Here is a 19,713-nt window from a genome sequence, read left to right as displayed (position 1 = left end):
TCGATCAAAAATTTTCAACTCCGTTAATATTCTGTGGTCACAATTTTTTTTTTCCTTTTAATATTATAACCATTCAATTTGTGTTTTATCTATAAATTTTTTTAATTTTTTTAGCATTTTATAATATTGATCTCACATGTTTAAACTCTAAAACTTGAACTATAACATTGTCAAATTTTATTTCTAAATTATTTCTATTTTTTATTAAAATTCTAATACACACACACACACATATATTTTCTCTTAATTCCTCAGTTAAAATTGTATTATCTATGAATAACATGTATTTAAAAATTATCTTTTGTATGTTACTAATAAAGTATTAAAAATAAATTTAGTAAGTATATACTTAAACCATAAAATAAACCAATTCTCATAAAATAGTCCACGGTCTTGCCTCCAAAGAATTTGCAAAACAGAACCAAATTGCAACACCAAACCAAACCAAACCAAACCAGCACTATATTAATAATTCATGTCATCAGTTACCTCCCAACGGATGGGTTGTTTGGTCTTGAATGGGGAAATGGTGACATGTTTATAGAACGTGAACGTGGCCTCCACTTGTGTTTAATTGTATAATTTTATTATAGTTTAGAAAAATAAGAAGAAAAAAGAGTGAAAAGAAGAGTAATATGATGAAAAGAAATAAAATAAATTGTTGTATAAAAAGTTATTGTGAAAATTTTATTACCCATTTGTATACGTTTGTTTCCCATTGTAACTGTATAATGTTGTTTGATTTAAGAAATTATTATTTTTTATTCTTTGATTGTATTGTAGTAAAGGAAAATATCTTCTACCCAATTAAAGCAGAATTACAGTAACCTGTAAAATAAACAAGCTGTTATATACATCACAGACACATTTCTCTTTGATTTTTACTTTCTTTCTTTTTTGATTGGTTCTTTATTATGATGGTGTTCTCATATTCATCGCAAACATTTTAGTTAAAAACAAATGCTATTTATAGGTCCTGTTAAAGATTTCTCTAATTAGAGACCAACCAAATAAAGAACATTTGATATATTTTATCAAATATTTAAAAAACAAATTAACATGAAATAATCATTATGTTTTTAATAAGAAAATGCTTTTAAATTTAATATTTTATTTATATATTGTTAACTAATATTTTAAAGATAATTAATTAGCACTAACAAAAATTGATCTGAATAAAAAATAGTGTAGTATTGCTTAAATAAAGTCTTAGTCACTCTCACTACATTTAATTTCACGACCGAGTTATATCTAAATTAAACCAGATAAAAAAAAACAATCAATTAACATTTCTCTTTGTCTATTAACTTGGATGTTACGGTAAGAGAACGTTAAACTTCTTTTAATATTTTTTTATCTCACGGCTCCAAAAATGTTCTCTGCAACATGTTTTAAACAATGTTTAGTCACTTTTTTACTAAAAATTATATAAAATCTATGTGTTGCTACAGCGTTCCTATGCAAATGATTGATTGGGGCATTAAGTTACCGAGTGAAGATCTTAAGCGGAAGTCTAGAAACCTCGGAGGGGTGGCAGCTGAAAGGCATGCCACCAGTCACAACCCTTGTGGCCACCGCGGACACGTGGCATCCTTAAACTTACCCTTTTTGTGATGGTGAAGGCGCCATTTTTGGCTTCTGGGCTAAAACTATGTACTTACAAAGTCCTACACGTGTCGCCACGTGTAAATCCTGGTTACCCAATACAACCATGGTTAGTGTTTTGGTAGTTAGGATATGTGAAAATGAATGTGGCAATTGACCATAAATATGACTATAAAGTCTCTTATGTATTTATCCATCAACCTGTCCAAGTGGGTTCATGTTTTCTGATGCATTTTAAATTGTCCTGTGTTGGCTCAGCCTCTTCTTCTCCTCTTTATTGTTGATTGAGTCACTTTGAGGACCAACACATTATGGGTCTCTCAAATTTTCCAAGCGCATCTGAAGGGGTGCTACCAGTGCTTGTGATGAACACAGTTCTCTCAGTGGCTTTGTTAAAGAACATATTTAGATCCTTGCTTCAAGTAGTTGTTGGTAGTGGCAATAATACTCCAAGCACTTCCTCTTACTCTTCAAGTATTGGACAAGAGTCCTATGAAGATGATGAGGGTTCAAGGGAAAGAAGGGTGTCAATAACTCAATACAAGTCATTGTGCCACAACAAGTCCAACATAGGCACAAGTATTGCTATGGCGGAGTGCTGCGTTTGTTTGTGTGGTTTTGAGGCCAATCATGAGGTGAGCCAATTGCCTTGCAAGCATTTCTTCCACAGAGGCTGCTTAGACAAATGGTTTGATAACAAACACACCACATGTCCTTTATGTCGTTCCATCGACTAAACTAAACATAGATTTTTAGTTTTAGTTAGAGCTAGTTAGTTTCTTGGTGTTGGTTACAGTGTCAAAGGAATCAATGTCTCTTTTTGTTTGTCACTTACTTGGTCAACCCCTTTCAACCCACTCTATTTATCTATGTTTAGTTTTATGGAACAAAATCATAGATGAATTTGCCTTTTGGTTTTATTTTGGTGTGCATGTATTTCAGAAGCCCTTTCAAGCACTGCATGATTCTGCTTCATTTCAATTTGACGTCTATAAGGAACGGATTATAGATATGCATATGCAAATTTTTTTTTATATCTCATTTTTCTAAGCTGTTGTTGTTTATCTTTTTTAATTGAATGGAGGAAATAGAGGAGGAGGTAGTATCCTCTTGGACCCATTATTTATTTATTTTAAAAAGTGGGAATCTTAATTTTACATGTCTTTTTTGTAATGGAGATTATAATAAATGAATAGTAACAGTGTTTTAAATTTAATTAGTTTAGTAAAAAATTATATAAATTATATTTGGATAAGCATATTTTCAATCTAAATCAATTTTTTTCAGAAGGTAAAATTATGCTTTTCATTTTAATTATTCTTTATTTTTTTTTTTAAATTCAGTCAATCGACTTATCTCTTAGTTACCCCATTTCTCTTACTAGCAAATTGGTAACTGTGTCGTGACATGGAAGTCTTTGTCTGCACTCACTTAAAATCCGTAAAAAGGAGAGTGAGAATCGGATTTTTATTTTATTTTTCCATAAAAGGAAAAGGAATATTTAACTATATGGGAGGGACTCATCGATTACTTTAAGATGTCAATGAGGAGAAGATTATGGACATTATTAAATTAAAAAACAAACTATAAGCTTCACAAGTGGACTATTTTTTCATAAACGCAATTGAGTCCCATATTTTCATATTCTAAAATTTCATATTTCAGTGTATAATATTTTCAAATCTCACATATTTTACAATTTTATGTCAGTATTGCTAGCCGACAGATCCTTCTCTGTTTTATTTGCATAATTTTGTCTCCTTATTTTCCCAAGAAAAATAATTTAGAGTTTTTTTTCTCAAAATTTGAGTTTGATTTTATTCTTTTTCCTATTTGAGGAAACGAGCGTTAATATACATGTTTGTGATCCTTTTTTCTTTTCTAACTATGTTTGTGATCCTTCTAAACTAGGATAAGAATTGTGATGCATGTCAACTAATAAAACTCAATTCCAAAATTAAGTGTTGGTGCAATTAGTTTTAAAAGTTATGAATTTGCGTTATTAATTATAACTTTTGCCTGATTTTAAATCATATATTAATATTAAACGCAGTTCTAATCTTTAGTTTAACCTCTTTTCTCCTACCTTAACCGAGCGAATTCAATACTGATCCAGCTAGAAATGGAGTCATACAGCACCCAACTATTATTTATTCATTTAAAATAATATGCATCATCATTGATAAAGCATGTTTTCCCTGCGATCAATAACACACAGTGTGTTTGATTTTGAACGTAAATTTAATTTAACACTACAAATTAAACTTTAAAAATTTGGTTTAAGGCACACAGGAGATTGAGGTTTCTGTCTCACTCTGTGTTCTCTGCGAGTTTTCCGAATCATAATAATAATAATACCATAGCTTTTGGGAACTTTGCATGTTATACACGTAATATAAAGCACCAATTTCCCCGGCACCATGCTTATGCAAAATTCCGCATTGAAACAGGACACTGCAATTGTGTGCAAATTGCAAAACTTACGGCAACGATGGATTATTATATACACCCAAAGGAAAGGAAAGGAGGAACCAAATACCATGAAAACTAAGAGTTAAATTATAAATAAAAAGTACACTACTGGCACACATGAAATAAGAAAATTCTTACACTAAAATAACAGAAATTATTAAAAGCATACCATATATATATATATATATATGAGTGAGGGCTCAATGCATTTATTTAGGTAAAAATGAAATACATGCTCCAAAGAGTAGATCAATAATTCCACATACAGTACCCAAGGTTGAGATTATTGTACATTGGTATGTATATATGATAACCCTTCACATGTTATAGGTTAGCTATATTTATGAGGGTCTCAACTCTCAACTCTCAACTATCAAGTCTCAAGCAGCCCCTAAAGACTTGAGCCTGGCAAGTTCAATCCTCCTATGCTGTTGCTTAATAAACGTGTCAGCTTTTTGGTCCACACTCTCATAAGCATTTGCATGGTTTGTAGTAGGGGTCTCGGTCTCAGTCTTAGCCGCAGGCTCAGGTTCAGGAGAAGGAATTGTTTCTACTACGTTTATGGCTTCCTCTATGTTGTATTTGAATGCAACGTGACCCTTCTTATGCCGTGAAGTAGGACGATCAAAGCGCTTGCGTAGTGCAGGTTCCATTACTTCGTGGACTTGGTAATCGTTGGAGGGACACCACCCACGATACCTCTGGTTTTGATTTGCCATTTCCTCTCGATGCTGTCCCGTTGAAGCTTGTGTGTTACAGACTTATAGCTACAATTTCATCAATTATTTATTCATTTTTCTTGGATAGTGACCTAAAAGCCCCCACTGATAAATTAGTAACAGATTAGAAGGTATATATATATATAAGCAAGAGGGTTATAAGCATAAGTCCAAAACACTGAGGTTAGCGAATATGTAGTCTTTTTCATTTTATTGGTGGATACATCATATCATATATGCTATATGCTGTTGTTTTTACTTATTCTATGATGATAAGGCTGAATCTAATGCTCCTCCTTTTCAGCAGAAACTTTAACCAAAAAGAAGAAAATTATATCTTCAGAACCTAAATCTTAAAACAAGTTGGAAAGGGATCGAAAATGATTGGCAGTTGCATTGCCACTATACCATTCAATTTGATTCGTTTTACATTTACGACTGCAGGTTGGCGATGGTCCAAGGAAATCAATTCTGCTTTCATTGTAACTTCCGGGGATTATAAAATCGTGCCATATTGTGAGAGATATTTTGACTGAAAGTACTTTGAGAAACCATTCCCGGAAACTTATACAAGATTGTAGGCTTATAATTATATTTGTGCATTACTACACCTAAGAGATACATTGGTTTGAATACTTAAAGCTTTCACGAGAAGATACATTGGTTTCACTGTCGTGTAGCATCCTTAAATAAATTAAGCATATTGAGCTACAAATTAAAAATTGGACAAAGCAAACAATCTTAGTCATCATTATCAAAGACAATTATATTATAACTTCAATGCATAAGTAAATATTACATGTAACATTAAGCGTTACAAAGGTCCAAATCCAATCGGGGGAATCTTATTCCAACAAGAAAACACCAAAAAGCACACCTTTTATTACTGTTGTATTAATAGCAACAAGCAAGTGCAGAAGAAGTAGGTGGCACAAGTTGGACCTATATTAGACACCCTTCATTGTCCACTCAACTTTGTGGCCGCCATAAGGTTTCCTAAGCCTGTTCCTGTCATGACTCAAAAAGTAACCATCTCCACCCCAATTTTGACGCTCGTATCTCATTTCATCAACATGCTCCTCAACAGAAGCCTCAATCTCATAGTCGGTTTCCTTCAAGAAAAACTCATTGTGGCCACCTGAATTGAACTTGGCACCACCGTTTGCAAACTGATGAGATGTGTTAGTTCCACCAAAAGGGTACTTTTTGTTACCCCCATGAGCATAACCAAAGCCATATCGGCCACCATGCATGCCTTCCTCAAACATGGCGTTGTAGCCTCCTCCTAACTTGCCATGCGGTTTTGAAATTGAGAGCTCGGACTCCATGACCATAGCAAAAGCACCAGGCTTTTTCATGGGCATGTTTGGGAATTGCTTGTGGTAGTTGTTATCAGAGCTCCAAGATTCTTGGTGGAGGAAGGCATAGCCCTCTTCCTGAGACTCAGTCTCCTTCCACATGCCATCATCAGCATAGCATTGCTTCTCAAACCCAAAGCTTCTAGCCATGCTGTGTTTTTTTGGAAACTAGACGACTTTAATTTTCTGCTTAAGAGATTAATTGGGGTGTTGGGTTTTTAGTACCTTGTTGGAGACCCTTATATAGCCAGATAATAACAATATTATATATTATATACATGCCTAGAAACGGTATAAGATAAGATAAAAATGCATCTGTGTCCGAATTTAATTTTGCCAATTTCAATGGAGTACATGGTTGGACTTGATAGTGCGGTAGTAAATCATTATTAGTATAACATTATTCTAAAAGCTGAGTTTTCTTCCCATGCATTTTTATTTTGTTCCCCCTGATATATTTCATACTTGTCTGTTTTTATGCATACCATTTATTCCCTTTTGGCTATAAATAATTGCATTCCTGGTGTTATGTAGAAACAATGTACTAGTGAATTTCAGGATAGGACATTTACAATCAAGTTAGAAATTCGCCTTAACCCTTTTAGCCATAGTGTAAATAGGGGCAGTTATCTGGGACCAATTGTAACATGGAAGAGCCCATAAGTAAAAAGTTAGCTGAGGCAATGGAACTAAGGTTCAATAGGAAAATCCCATCCATTTGTCAGAAAACATGGTTGTAGTAATGCCCCTGATTTCATATGGATAGAGGTAACTCCTCCTTTGTTGATTAATGAAATTCTCAAATTCCACATAATAATAATAAACCAATGCTTGGGGAGAAGGAATAACACAGATTCTTAATTTGTGTTGTGGACAGAAAAGCATCACATTCGTTATGATTGGTCAACCACGAGGGATTCACATGGGACCGTATTCTCCACTGCAAATAATTTTGGTTCCATCTATTTTACATAAGTCTGTATCCGAATATATGCAATGTCATCAAACAGGTACGTCGGTTTAAAGATAATGATTTTTAAACAAGTAACAATTGGATGTAAAATTCTGCAAGAGAAGAGTAGAAAAGGAGAGAAAATATGATTTGAAAAAATGTGAGAACATAATAATCTTTTATTTAAAATTTTTGAGTAAAACATCAATACGATTCTTGAATTTTATGATATGGGTGCATTTGAAAATTGATATTTTGAAAATTACAAATTTAATTCTTGAAATTAATCGATCAATTCAATTTTTAAGTAATTTTAAAAATAAATCTTATTATTGTTTTAGCAATTATCAGATAATTGGAACGCCAATGTTGAAATGTGTTAGTCAAATTAATTTCTAATATTAGTGATAATTGTCAAAATTAACAATTAAATTTAAAATTTCATATTATTAAGGATTAAATTGTCTAAATGAGAAATTAAAAGACTAAAATTGTTTAAAATTCATTTAAATTAGAGAATATATATATTTCATTTCATAATATGAAGAACTAAATTGATTGTTAGTGATGATTTTACAAATAAATTAATGTTTTACATTTGGGAATTGAATTATTTTTAACAAAAAAGAGATGAAGTTAGAACAAAAGAGTTCTAATATTTATCATTCACAAAGAAATTCACATTATTTTCAGACTTTTGGGGGGGAAAGAAAAGTAAATAGACAGTCCCTTGCACAACTTATTTCTCATATTAAACAAAGTCCTTTGATATTTATTTTCCTTGGTTCATTATTATTCGTGTACAGGTCCACAAGTCCACTCTAAAATCCCTCTCCCTATCAACGAAAATTGATTTGGAAGACGGCATCCTTGTGGAAACACCCACTTTTTTTTGTTTATCCATACTCAATTTCATTTATATACTTAAGAATTTATATCACAATATCATTTAAATTTCTTAAATTATCACATGACAGCGTTTTAATCCTTTCAAGATATCTAAATTAATTGACTCGTAACTTGAGAGATTAATATAATTTAATATATCACTCTACCATGAGTCAGCATCCTTAACATATAAAGAACGAAATGAGGGGAGACGTAGCATGAACGAAGAATATAAAGAAGAAAAGAAGAGAAATTTCATCTGCAAAACAAAAATTCCCACAAGGGAAAAAGGCTGGGAACTTTAAACTACTCTTAATGTATCTGGGGGATCAGCAACACTAATCCAAAATAAACACAACAAGCATTTACTCTAAAGCTCACCAGAATAGAATAGATACTGTTCCCTTTGAATAAAGTCCTCAAGTCTAAATTATGTACAGAATTCCCCCCAGGATCAAAGAATTTCTTCTAACACAATGAAATTCTGAAAGAATATCTCACTGGACATTGAAACACCAGTACAAGTCACAACAGTCATCAATCAAAACCCCTGTTAAAATCTCCATGAGGAATAGCTCAAGCTGCACAATAAAACTGTATCATAATTCATAAATGACTTTTCTAGGATCATCTGGTCTCTCTCAAGCAATTTCCAGGCAATAGAAATTTATATTTGTGTGCATTTTCCAGTAGATAAGCAGGAAGGTGAACTGCAGAATAGGAATGGGGTATTGGTCCCATTTTACCAATGATTTCCTTGAAGGTGTATTCCTCTGGTAGCATATCAAATAAATCAGCCCCTTTGCAGATAACATCTTGAATTCTCTTGGGATTTAAATAATGAGAGAATCTAACTCTGTCATTATGGCTGTAGGCTTTCATCTTAAAGACAAAATCACTGATATGGCGAAAGCAAAAGCTACAATGCCAACCAGCATCTGCCAACAACTCATCAGACTGGCGGTAATGCGCATACCTTGTCTTACCACTCTGATACCTGTGAATGGAAGCTCTCCAGCTGTTATCATCCACGAGAAACTCGAAAGAATAAAGATAGTTCTTCAGCTGAAGATGAAGGATCGAAGGTATGTCATCACACCACCTCAATAGGTTAATTGTGTGAGCACTTGGAATCTCATCAACATCAGACATAATCAACAAGTCATCATCTGTAATACCAGCTATCTTCAGGAGTTGGTCCAATGCCACTCTTTGATACGCCTCTTCAATAAATGGGTTTTCTCCTTTCTTAAATCTCCCACCAATGGTTCCATATGTTAACCGGGACTCCACAAATCTGAACTGCTCCCGGTTGCCCTTGAAAACCAGAGGTTTAGGCCTACCAGTGAATGTGGAATTTGACTCGAGGAGCACAAACTGTGTTATGTAGGGATACAATTCTCTCCAGCGCAAGTTAAGTATTTCCAATTCATTACTGAACAGCACAGCATCATATACACGTCTCGGGTATTCACGGATTCCCCAGCCATGAAGTCTGCAGATATTCTCCATCGAAACATTTTCGTTATAGTAATGTGGGATGACATGGAACGGCTTGGGTGGTTTTTCCCATAGCGGCCGGAGGAAGTAGGAGATTTTCTGTCCATGTAAGTAGATTCCAAAGATGCACATTGGGACAACAGCAAAGAGAAATATACAAGTTTTTACATCCAACCCACGTAACATGCAGCGTACTCTTGACATGCCCGATGCTTGACTCGACTCCTGCATCAGTAAAGAACAAAGACCTAAGTAAACATTCATCCAGAAAGAAAAAACAATATTAACTTGACAATGCAACTTCATTCAATCCTGCAAATAAATTAAACCATCACCAAAATGCCAGTTTTTTCATCTCCATTGATGGTTTTCTTTTTAACAGTAATCATTGAACATATATCAGAAATTTCTCAATCACCATGCAAGGTAGCACACCAAGGGGCAATTCTAATCAATAATCACAGCCTAAAGCTACATCATGAACAGATCAGAGACATGCAAAAAATCCCAAAATACAATTTGTTAATCGAGCAGCCGTTCCAATCCCATTATGGCAGCATTCAAACCCTTCTCCCCTTCAAAACAAAAAGAAAAGGAACAAGAAGGAAATGGTGGGGGGGGAACAGGTGTCTTTGCCTGTGCCACAAATCATAGTACGAAATAGTCCAGCTTAGCTGCTAAAAAAAGCTTTGAAAAAAAACCTTTCTCTGATGCCCAAATTTAGATCACGAAAATCACGCACACAGAAAAACAGTCAACTCTCGTACAGAATGGCCGTGACAAACAACTCTGAGACATTACACTACTTCATTTGCAACTAAATCAAAATCAAACCCTCGAAACGCACAAATGCCATGCTTATTTTTCCCCCAAGACCAAAAACACCCAGAATGACCAAAGCAAAATTAATCGAAGCCACAACCAAAAAATCAAACTTTGATTAGGAAAACACACAAAATTGAAGCAGCATTAGAAAAAAATGCAATATTTATCATAGAATATAAAAAATACCTGGCCACAAACATCACCGCACAAATCATCGGTCTTCTTAGGACAGTAATGGCCACCGGAATCACCCATCATACACCACATTTTTTCCGTTGGCACAGATCGATGGCTACTCCGATCCAAATCCTCTTGAGGTGATGTTCTTAGTGGAGAAGTAAAAAGGGCTCGTGTTGTTTCGCAGAAATGAAAAAGGAAAAGGCGTAGGGTTTTGTGGTAATGGGTGGCAGACAGAACACTGGAAGCCAAACGAGGAAGTTCCGTTGAAGGATTCCTCTTTGGCAGTTTCTATTCTATTGTGTTGATGTTGTTGTTCTCAACGCCACTTTTTGCTCTCTTGTTTCAATCACTACCTCTTCCTTCCAAATTTATTTATATAACCCAAAACTCATAAAACGCCTCTTCTACGGAAACGCCACGCGCATTCTATTCGTCCTTCGGTTTGATTTGAAGATATCATATATGCTTACTTAGTCACCGATCATTTCTACTACTTTTCTAAGTCCTACTATTACATGTAATCCTCTCTATTTAATTTTATCTTCTTAATATCTTTCTAATTAAACCCTTTGTCTGGTATTTAATTTTTATGATTAATTTTACTTTTTAATTTTTTTAGTTATTCTTTATTTTTTAAAATTATTTTTTTCAAGAGTCAGTCAAGAATTATAACGTGTTAATTAATGTGATACAAATGAATTAGCAGTAAACCAAGTCGTGGGTAAATTAAATAGGCAACATCGTTGTTGAGTTGTTCTCTTTTTTGGGATTTTTCCAAAAAATTGGAAGGGGAACCTTGACACGTGGCGGCCATGCTTTATGATTGGGGGAAACGTAGAACCCAAGACGACGTCGTTGATTCCTATGCGACAAGGGTGAGTTTGGGAATTTCGGGTTGAATTGGAGTAACGCTGGCACGATGTTGAGATTTGGTGGGGAAGGGTTAGCATCGACGACACGCGCAACACAACACTCTGCATCGAATTGGGCGTGGGGCCCAAACCAACTGGGCTTTTGTTTTGTGGGCCCCTACCACGAGGTTCTACCCTCCTTCTTCTTCGTTTGATTCCTGTGCCAATTAAAAATAATAATAACTATTATTATTAATTATTATCTTTAAGATAACCACGAGGTTCTATTCTTCGGATTTTTTTTAAACTTAATTTTTTTGTTTAATTGATGCGCTTGATTACAAATTTATTGTTTATCAATTTTTTTATAACAATATATTATCATTAAAAATAAAAATAAAAATATTTAAAATAGAAGACTACAATTAAATTATCATAAAACTATAAAAATAACAATATAATAATAACGTGGGACAAGCCCTAGTTCTGCTGCGGGCTCGATGGGTAGGCTCTATTAGTTACCGTTTGACGTTTCCCAAACGGCCCTAAAAGCTGATTCGTGTTATTGTATAATAATTTTCATAAATTTTAAAATAAATTTTTACTGGCTTAATCTTTGCATTAATAAAATAAATTAATGGAAATAATAACGCCTTTAATGCTAGTTTCGTTCATAACGTTGGTAGATAAATTATTCCTATAATATCAAGGTTACAGATTTTTCAGATATTCTATATATTTTGAGATTTATATTTTAATTCACTTTATAACTAATGTTGCGTTTGGTAAATATAAAAATAAAAAAATTATAATTCTTATAGTTATTAATATTTTTATTGTTTATTTTTATTTAAGACAATGTCTAGTTAAAAGAAATAAAACTTTATGTAAGTACGTTAATTTTTTATTTCACTTTTACAATAATTATGTTCATTTTTTTATCTGTTTCACTGTCTTTTTTTATCATTCTTTTTAATCCAAATGTATTTTATATTAAATATATATATAGTTTATAATATTTCATGTTTAAATATATATAAAAATTTATTTTTAAAATAATTATTTAACTAATTTATTATAAATAAATAAAATAAATATTTTGTTTTTAATATTATGTTAATATGATATTATGAGTTATTTTAATTTATTTAATATAAATTAATTAGTTTACTAAATAATTTTAATTCTAATTAAATTATCTATACAAATATAAGCTTTCAATTACGAATTCACAGCTCCTTCAGCCAGCTTCTTCACACTTATAAATTACAAACTCGTAATTTTTAATTTATTTTATCAAACATAACCTTAATTATAAATTACATTCATCCGTCAATTATTAGTCATAATAAAAGTAAACTGAAATTTCAAACTATCTCATTCATACACAGTGATAAGAGTTTAAATTTTGTAATTGAAAATCTCACTTAATCATTCTTTTCGGAAAAAAAAATGACTAAACCAACAAAATACCAAAATAAAAAAGAAAAAAATATCTATCATTTTCTATGCAAGACTAAGAAAATTTAGTTGTGAAAGCTATGTAATTGTGTTTTATGAATATAAATTATAAAAAGGAAATTGTATCTGCAATTCTATTAGATAGGTACTACTGGTGGCATATTGGAGAAAACTAGCATAAACTTAACGCAAAGGACTATTACGTTGACTTAAATTATAAGTAGTTTTATCAATTATAATTACTCAACGAGTGAATTTTTTTATATTTATTTTTTCCCTCGATTGCTATCAAAATATAAAAAATAATAATTTTCAACTGTAATTAAATAAATACTAACTCGCATTGACTAAAATATTGAGCTAGATAAAGTATGTAATTAGTGATGCGGTAGCACTAAAAACATGTTTAGCAACACAGCAATTTAATGTATTGTGTTAATTATTATCATTATTTTCAACTTATGAGAAGAAAAAAAGTGTAGAGATTCCATCTTGCAAGTGAAGGGTCATCATAACTGGCACAACTTAGTCAAAACCCATCCAACTATAATTTGAATGATTGGGGGTGTCACAAAAAAATGCTATACTATGCTACATAATCAAGTAATGGGAAAGTTGTTAACGTTATGGTGCAGGTAGCTACTATTGTAATTGTGGGGTTACTTGAAATTCTACATAGAAGAGACGAGGAAACATCGTATATAGGGAGGAGACTGAGTCTGCTACAAATGGACATCCATGTCAAACGCGAACACCACGGAATTGAGTTTACTCGTTTTTTTGTTTGTGTTTTTAGGTCAACACTCGTATTTGTTCTTTTCTTTTGGGTCATTACTCATTCTTGTTCATAAATAGGTACAATTACTATGAAATTTCAAAAGTGGGCTTTCATAGTGGTCCACACCACTCTTGTCTATTTTATTTTATTTTTTAGCATGACTTTTTTTTTTTTACAATCCTTATATCTCTTACATAATTTCTTATGAAATATTATATACACATATGATGCAGCTTATTCTTGTTAGGAAAACACAAATATTTTGATCTCTTTCTAAGTAGGATGATGTCCTTTCGTATATTACTGACATGTGAGTAAGATGACATCTTTTAGTACATTGTTGATATGGAGAAGGTACCTACAAAAGACACTCAGATGTTGAAGTTAGATTTCAGTTCTCAGCAACAAATATTATTTTAATAATTAAAAGTCAACTATATTTCTTACTTTTTTTTTATAAATATTGTTATGGGCTTGTTAAATCAGTCTTAGTTTTAACCTTTTAGTTAAAGTAAATAATATTTTAATTATTATCCTCAATTGAGTTAATTACTTCATAATCTGATAAGGGATGTTTGGTTATATTAGGTCGAAAGTTATTCGGTTACCTTTTTTTACGAGTAAAACTGAGTAAGGTCTTGTCCAGTATACAGCTAATTTACTAGTTGTTATTTTTCTTTTATTTATAAAAAATATGAATCATTCTATTAAAATATTTTAGTTTTAATATTTAATTTACATATATATACCCAACTTTCTGTTCACGTGTTCACACGACGAAGAAACTGTTATTGCATGAAATTATATATTAAACGTTTGGGTTTTCTGATCAACTTATGCGTTGCTACTTGTTGCCCAATCAGAGATAGCACAATGCCTTGAATATCCGTCATTTTGAGCTTATATATGATTGGGCTTTATTTGGGCTAGGTTTACTTCAACAAATATGGGCCTCCTACTGTTTTAGTTCTGGCCCGCTAATTACAGGCCCTATCGAGGCTCTTCGTATATGTTGAATGATAATCAAAACTACAAACCAGGTCTGTTTTGTTTCCCTGATAAATTTAGTTCATTTTTATGATGTCTTTGAAGACTAAGAGGTTATTTTTTATATACATAAAATATTATATTCATTAATTTTATATTAAATATATATAATTAACAGTGAGTTGGTAGTCTATTTTAAAAAAGAAATAGATATTATTTAATTTTTAAAATATTAAAATAATTATAACTATTAATTTAAGAAAAGTATAATGTTTTTTTTTAAGTTTATGGGTATAATAACAGATACTAATATTTTATTCGTTTACTCTGTTTTATTTTTCATCTCGAGAATCTAAATATATGAAAGAATACGTTTAAGAAAGCTAGAGATAAAATGAAGCCAAAGTCTGCTCAAATATTCAAATAGTTTCAACACTCGGATCACCAAAAATTAAATACCAATAATTTTACAATAAAAAATATTTTCTCAAAACAAATAACTCCTTATTTTTCAACTCTTTTAAAATTAAGGAAAAATAATTTTTCATCTATTTTCTTATTCCAAGTAATAAAAGATGCATAAAGTTTTTTTTTTTTTACTTTTTGGACAATTTCCATTGTAATAAACAAATTATAAAATATTTTTCTCAATACTACTCAATAAGATACTATACACAGTGCCTTATTGAATAATTTAATAAGTGAACCAACATTTTAATCAAAGTAGTTGTTAAACAACTACTATTTATTAAATACATACAAAAAGTCAAAAACCCTACCTTAAGCTTACTCTTCGACAAAACAACTAGCATTTTCATTTTCTATACTTCTAACGTGTAATGGTGTTTTACAGAGTTTTCATTAAAGTCTTTTATATATACTCTTTAACATATGATTTATTATTGGCTAAAATAATGTGAATCTTACTATTTATTATTCTTAAATTAATAATAAAACATATATCAGAAAGTGTATATAAAAAGTATAATGTTAACGTTACTATTATTAGCCGACTCCATGGCATTCAAAACAAATAACTCCTTAAAATTGAGTTTTAACAATTAAATTATGGTGCTAATTTATTCTAGCAATGCCACCAAAATAACATTTATAAATAGAATCATCCACAAATGGTGGTTGATGCAACGTGAAAGAGTCTTAAATGGAACGATGTGCTTTCACATTTAGTGAAGCTTTAAAGTTATCTTGTCGTGTAGTTCTTACATTTTCACTTTTATTTATAAATATAATTTCATTATTACATACCAGACAGTAAAGAACCTGTCTAATTTCAACACTCAAATTTTATCATTTATTTTCCCCCTTTTCCACCAAACTTAGAATAGGTCAAACTAAAAGCAATGTTACAAATGAGTAAAAAGAAACCAATCTCATTTCCTACAAATATTAACAATTATCATCATATGCACGAGTAGCAATTTGACCATGTAATATACCCATACAGTAAAAAAGCATGTCAAACCGCATCATCATTTGCCTTTGTTTCTGGGCACAAAGCTTGGAACAGGTCAAACCAGATTCAATCTCATTATGGTCAAAAGTAAAAACAGGCTATTTCAATTTTCCTATCATCATCTACAGTACCATATAATGCTACGAGATCAAGTCTATTAAAAATCAAAATTTTAAAATTATCATTAATTGCAACTTATTCTAAAATTTTCTTTCCTCTCCCTCTACCTTTTTAGGGGAACTAATTTAAATTACAACATCCCAACCAAAAAAAAAAAAGTTTCAAAAAATTTTATTTACAAATCATCACTTTCAAACCAGAACCTTGTAGAACGAAACTGGACCAAATCAACAGAACTAAGAACCGCAACAGCAAAACGATCTGACACGTGTCTTGTGACCTTTCTTCTGTAAAGTTTCCCTTCTTCCATGTTCTCAACCTTCTCCTTCAATTCTCTCACTGAATCCCACATTCTCATTTTCTCTGCAACCTCAACCATCACCTTCATCATCGCAATCTTCTCCTTACACCCTTCCAATCTCTTCATCGCGTAAACCAATTCCACAACTTCCCCAAAACAGAGGCACCCCAATCTCTCCCTGAACTCGTTCACTCTCACACACACCTCACTCAACGCCGCAACCCCATCTTCTTCCACCAAACCCACAATCTCACCCACCAATTTGTTCTCCTCAACGGAACCAGATTCGGGTATTTCCCCAACTCCTTCAATCAACACCAACAACGCTTCCGTCTCTCTCAATAAATCACCGTTGGTAAGACCCGAAGCTCTCTCTTCTCGCGTTTCCGGAGCATCGTTTGTTTCTCCGCTGAGGAAAAATCCGAGGATTCTGCTCGTGCAGAGAAGCTGTTCCACGTGTTTAGCGTAACATCGTACCCAGGAAGAGAGTTCCCACGAGATTGGAGTGCTTTTGTCGCGGAAATTGGAGAGGTTAAGGTAGTTTCTGCCACCACTGGAGGGGAACACGGAAAGTTGGTCCTTTAGGATGAAGGTACCATGCTTTATGATGTGGTGGACGGCGATGAGACACTTGAGGGCCACGGCAGAATTCTGGGTGGTCTGAAGCCGGTTCATGAGAAGCTCCACGGCGGCGGAAGCAGTGGCGCGTGAACCGTCACCAAAGGAAAGGAGCGTGGAGATGTGTTTATGGGTTGGAGGGGTGAAAGAGTCGTGGCTGGTGGCACGAAGGAGATAGAGTGTTATTCGTTTAGAAAGAATCGCAGCTTTGCCTTGTGAAGCTTTGTCCTTCATTATCCCTATTAGCTCTTTCAGTTTCGTCATAGACTCTCTCTCCCTCTTTGATACACTTCCAAGCTAAGAGATAAAGCTAACGAGTAAAAGCTACATTATGTTGGAGATATTTATATAAATTTATCATTTTTGTACTGTATTATCGTTGAAATTTTAAGTCATGTTATAATTAAGTATTGTATTTTGATTGAGGAGAAAACTAAACATTTGAACTGGCACTTTCATTTGAACTGTCACCGATTAATGTTATCTATTTAGACTCGGTTCTTTGTCCTTGTTCATGTGCCCATTAACCAAAAGAGAAAGCTAGCATGACTGGGGTCAACTCTGACAAAAATTTCTAACATGTAATATGTTATGCATAAAATATCAGTCACTAGTCATAATCTAGTGAAGAGAACTACGTAATCACTCACGATTGCAGAATGAAAGCAAGGACTAGCTAGGTTTACAAGCGAGTAGTTTTAAATATATAAAAATTATTAATATCAAGTAATGATAAAATTGACTCTTTAACAATCATATACTCTAAAATCATTAAATTAGTTTAATGTCTTTTGGTTTTTCTTAAAATTTTAGCTTTTCAAGTACTTTTAACCTAACCTATACCAAAATTAAAAAACAAGTGAAGGTGCATATAACATGTTTAATTTGTATGAATACAATTGTTTTGAAATCAATAAAAATAAATAAAAATAACTTTAGAATATTGTCTTACATTGGTATACACGTGGTACGAATCTCTGTTGTGAACGTGGCAGTATTTTATTGAGCAGAACTGTCATCATGTACAAACTTTTTCTTTAAAAAAAAGTACAAGCTCTTCGGTACTGATATTTATGAAATAAAAGCCAATATTTTGAAATTTTTTGTGAATTTACGTTTTAAGGAAATATATCTCACCAAATGGTTCCTATTTATTTATAAACACATTATATAATTGGTTCTCTGCTTTATTTATTTATTAAACATGTTTTAAATGAACTATATATATTGTTAAAATCATTAAAATTTATCAATGTTTTTTTATTTTTATGCTAAACATGATTCAATAATGGTTTCATTTTCTTCTTCAATCAAGAAGAATAAGTAAAAAAAGTGAATAGGATTTAATAAAAAAGGAGAAAAACATTAATACATTTTAACATATTTAGTAAAATATAAATTATTTAAAATATGTTTGAAAGCCAAAGGATTAAAGCTAAATTTTTAAAAATTAATTAATATAAATACAAAAATTAAAAGTATATATATATTTTTATAACATGATTTAGGTTAAAAAAAATAATATCATAGATGTTAACTATAGGCGTATCTGGGAGAAAGCTAACGAGTCATTTATAGATTCTAAGCTATTTTTAATTTATATTGATAACTTTTACTATTAAATTTAAATATAATTTTTTTAAAAATATTAGATAAATATTTAAATAAATAATTATCTAAATACACTGTAAGTTAATAACAATTTAATGACAAAATAATAAAAAAGACTAACAACAACAAAGTACAGCAAGTATAAAGATGATGAGTGTTATTTGTATAATAGATTTTACTATAGAATGTATTGAAATAATTTTAAAAAAAATATTTTAATAAATTACATTAAGAAACTTAATAAAATAATAAAATTATAAACAATTAGTTAGTAAAATTGAATGAAGATTTATAGTTAGTTTAACTATAATTATTTGATACAATTAATTATATAAAAAGATGTGAGAGAAACATTTGTGTGAGGTTTATAATTATTATAATAGTGCAAATTATTTAAATTTAAATTTTGAAAGGTAAAGAGTTATTTGGGAAAGGGAGTTTTAAAGGAGAGGATAAAATGTATATTTTAAATAAATATATTTAAAATTAATATCTTTTAAAAATAAAATATATAAATTAATATATTAACAAAAACTTAATGTATTAATAATATATTTTTCATTATAAATAATATATATTTGTTTTTAATTTAAAATTAAAAATAATATCCGCCTTTCTTTCTCTTTTGAAAATTTCTTTCCAAAATACCTAAATGTTTTAAAAAGATAAATTATTTTTATTTATTATATAATATTTATTTTGTTAATTAAGTTAATAAATTATAAAATTTACCATAAATTTATAATTTTTTATGTACTCTTTTAAATATTTTGTAAAATTAAAATTTTTTAAGTTATATATATATATATATATATATATTATTCTGGATTTATATCTCATTTCGTTTATTTTATTTTATTTAAAAAATAATTAAGTGTAAAAAATAATATTATAAGAGATTATAATTTTTTTAAACAGTGGAATATTATATAAGATAAGAAGTTATATATGATAAAATTTGATAAAATATATTATTTAATATTATTAATATATTGAATTTTATAAATTTAATA

General features: G+C 31.1%; 5 protein-coding genes across 5 annotated transcripts; 1 reads left to right on the top strand and 4 right to left on the bottom strand.

The window, feature by feature from the left end:
- Positions 1-1,830: 1,830 nt before the first annotated feature.
- On the top strand, positions 1,831-2,457 carry LOC113851368 (probable E3 ubiquitin-protein ligase XERICO). The gene has a single exon (XM_027481832.1). It carries the CDS (start codon positions 1,917-1,919, stop codon positions 2,340-2,342), a length of 426 nt encoding a protein of 141 aa, XP_027337633.1. The 5' UTR covers positions 1,831-1,916; the 3' UTR covers positions 2,343-2,457.
- Positions 2,458-4,191: 1,734 nt separating this feature from the next.
- On the bottom strand, positions 4,192-4,867 carry LOC113851336. Its single transcript, XM_027481799.1, has one exon. It carries the CDS (start codon positions 4,794-4,796, stop codon positions 4,458-4,460), a length of 339 nt encoding a protein of 112 aa, XP_027337600.1. The 5' UTR covers positions 4,797-4,867; the 3' UTR covers positions 4,192-4,457.
- Positions 4,868-5,466: 599 nt separating this feature from the next.
- Positions 5,467-6,388, bottom strand: LOC113850524. The gene has a single exon (XM_027481088.1). It carries the CDS (start codon positions 6,302-6,304, stop codon positions 5,744-5,746), a length of 561 nt encoding a protein of 186 aa, XP_027336889.1. The 5' UTR covers positions 6,305-6,388; the 3' UTR covers positions 5,467-5,743.
- Positions 6,389-8,047: 1,659 nt separating this feature from the next.
- Positions 8,048-10,967, bottom strand: LOC113849717. The gene is made up of 2 exons (XM_027479818.1): positions 10,506-10,967; positions 8,048-9,719 (listed from the first exon to the last, which is right to left on the bottom strand). Exons 1-2 carry the CDS (start codon positions 10,584-10,586, stop codon positions 8,622-8,624), a joined length of 1,179 nt encoding a protein of 392 aa, XP_027335619.1. The 5' UTR covers positions 10,587-10,967; the 3' UTR covers positions 8,048-8,621.
- A 5,138-nt stretch (positions 10,968-16,105) lies between these two features.
- LOC113851344 (putative clathrin assembly protein At4g40080) lies at positions 16,106-17,550 on the bottom strand. The gene has a single exon (XM_027481806.1). The coding sequence runs from the start codon at positions 17,351-17,353 to the stop codon at positions 16,346-16,348; it is 1,008 nt and encodes a 335-aa protein (XP_027337607.1). The 5' UTR covers positions 17,354-17,550; the 3' UTR covers positions 16,106-16,345.
- Positions 17,551-19,713: the final 2,163 nt, after the last annotated feature.

This window comes from Abrus precatorius, unplaced genomic scaffold (genome assembly GCF_003935025.1).
Source record: "Abrus precatorius isolate BTA unplaced genomic scaffold, Abrus_2018 Scaffold9, whole genome shotgun sequence".
NCBI classification, from domain to species: Eukaryota; Viridiplantae; Streptophyta; class Magnoliopsida; order Fabales; family Fabaceae; genus Abrus; species Abrus precatorius.
Note: the sequence above shows the minus strand (reverse complement) of the source record. Positions and strands in the feature narration are given on the sequence as shown.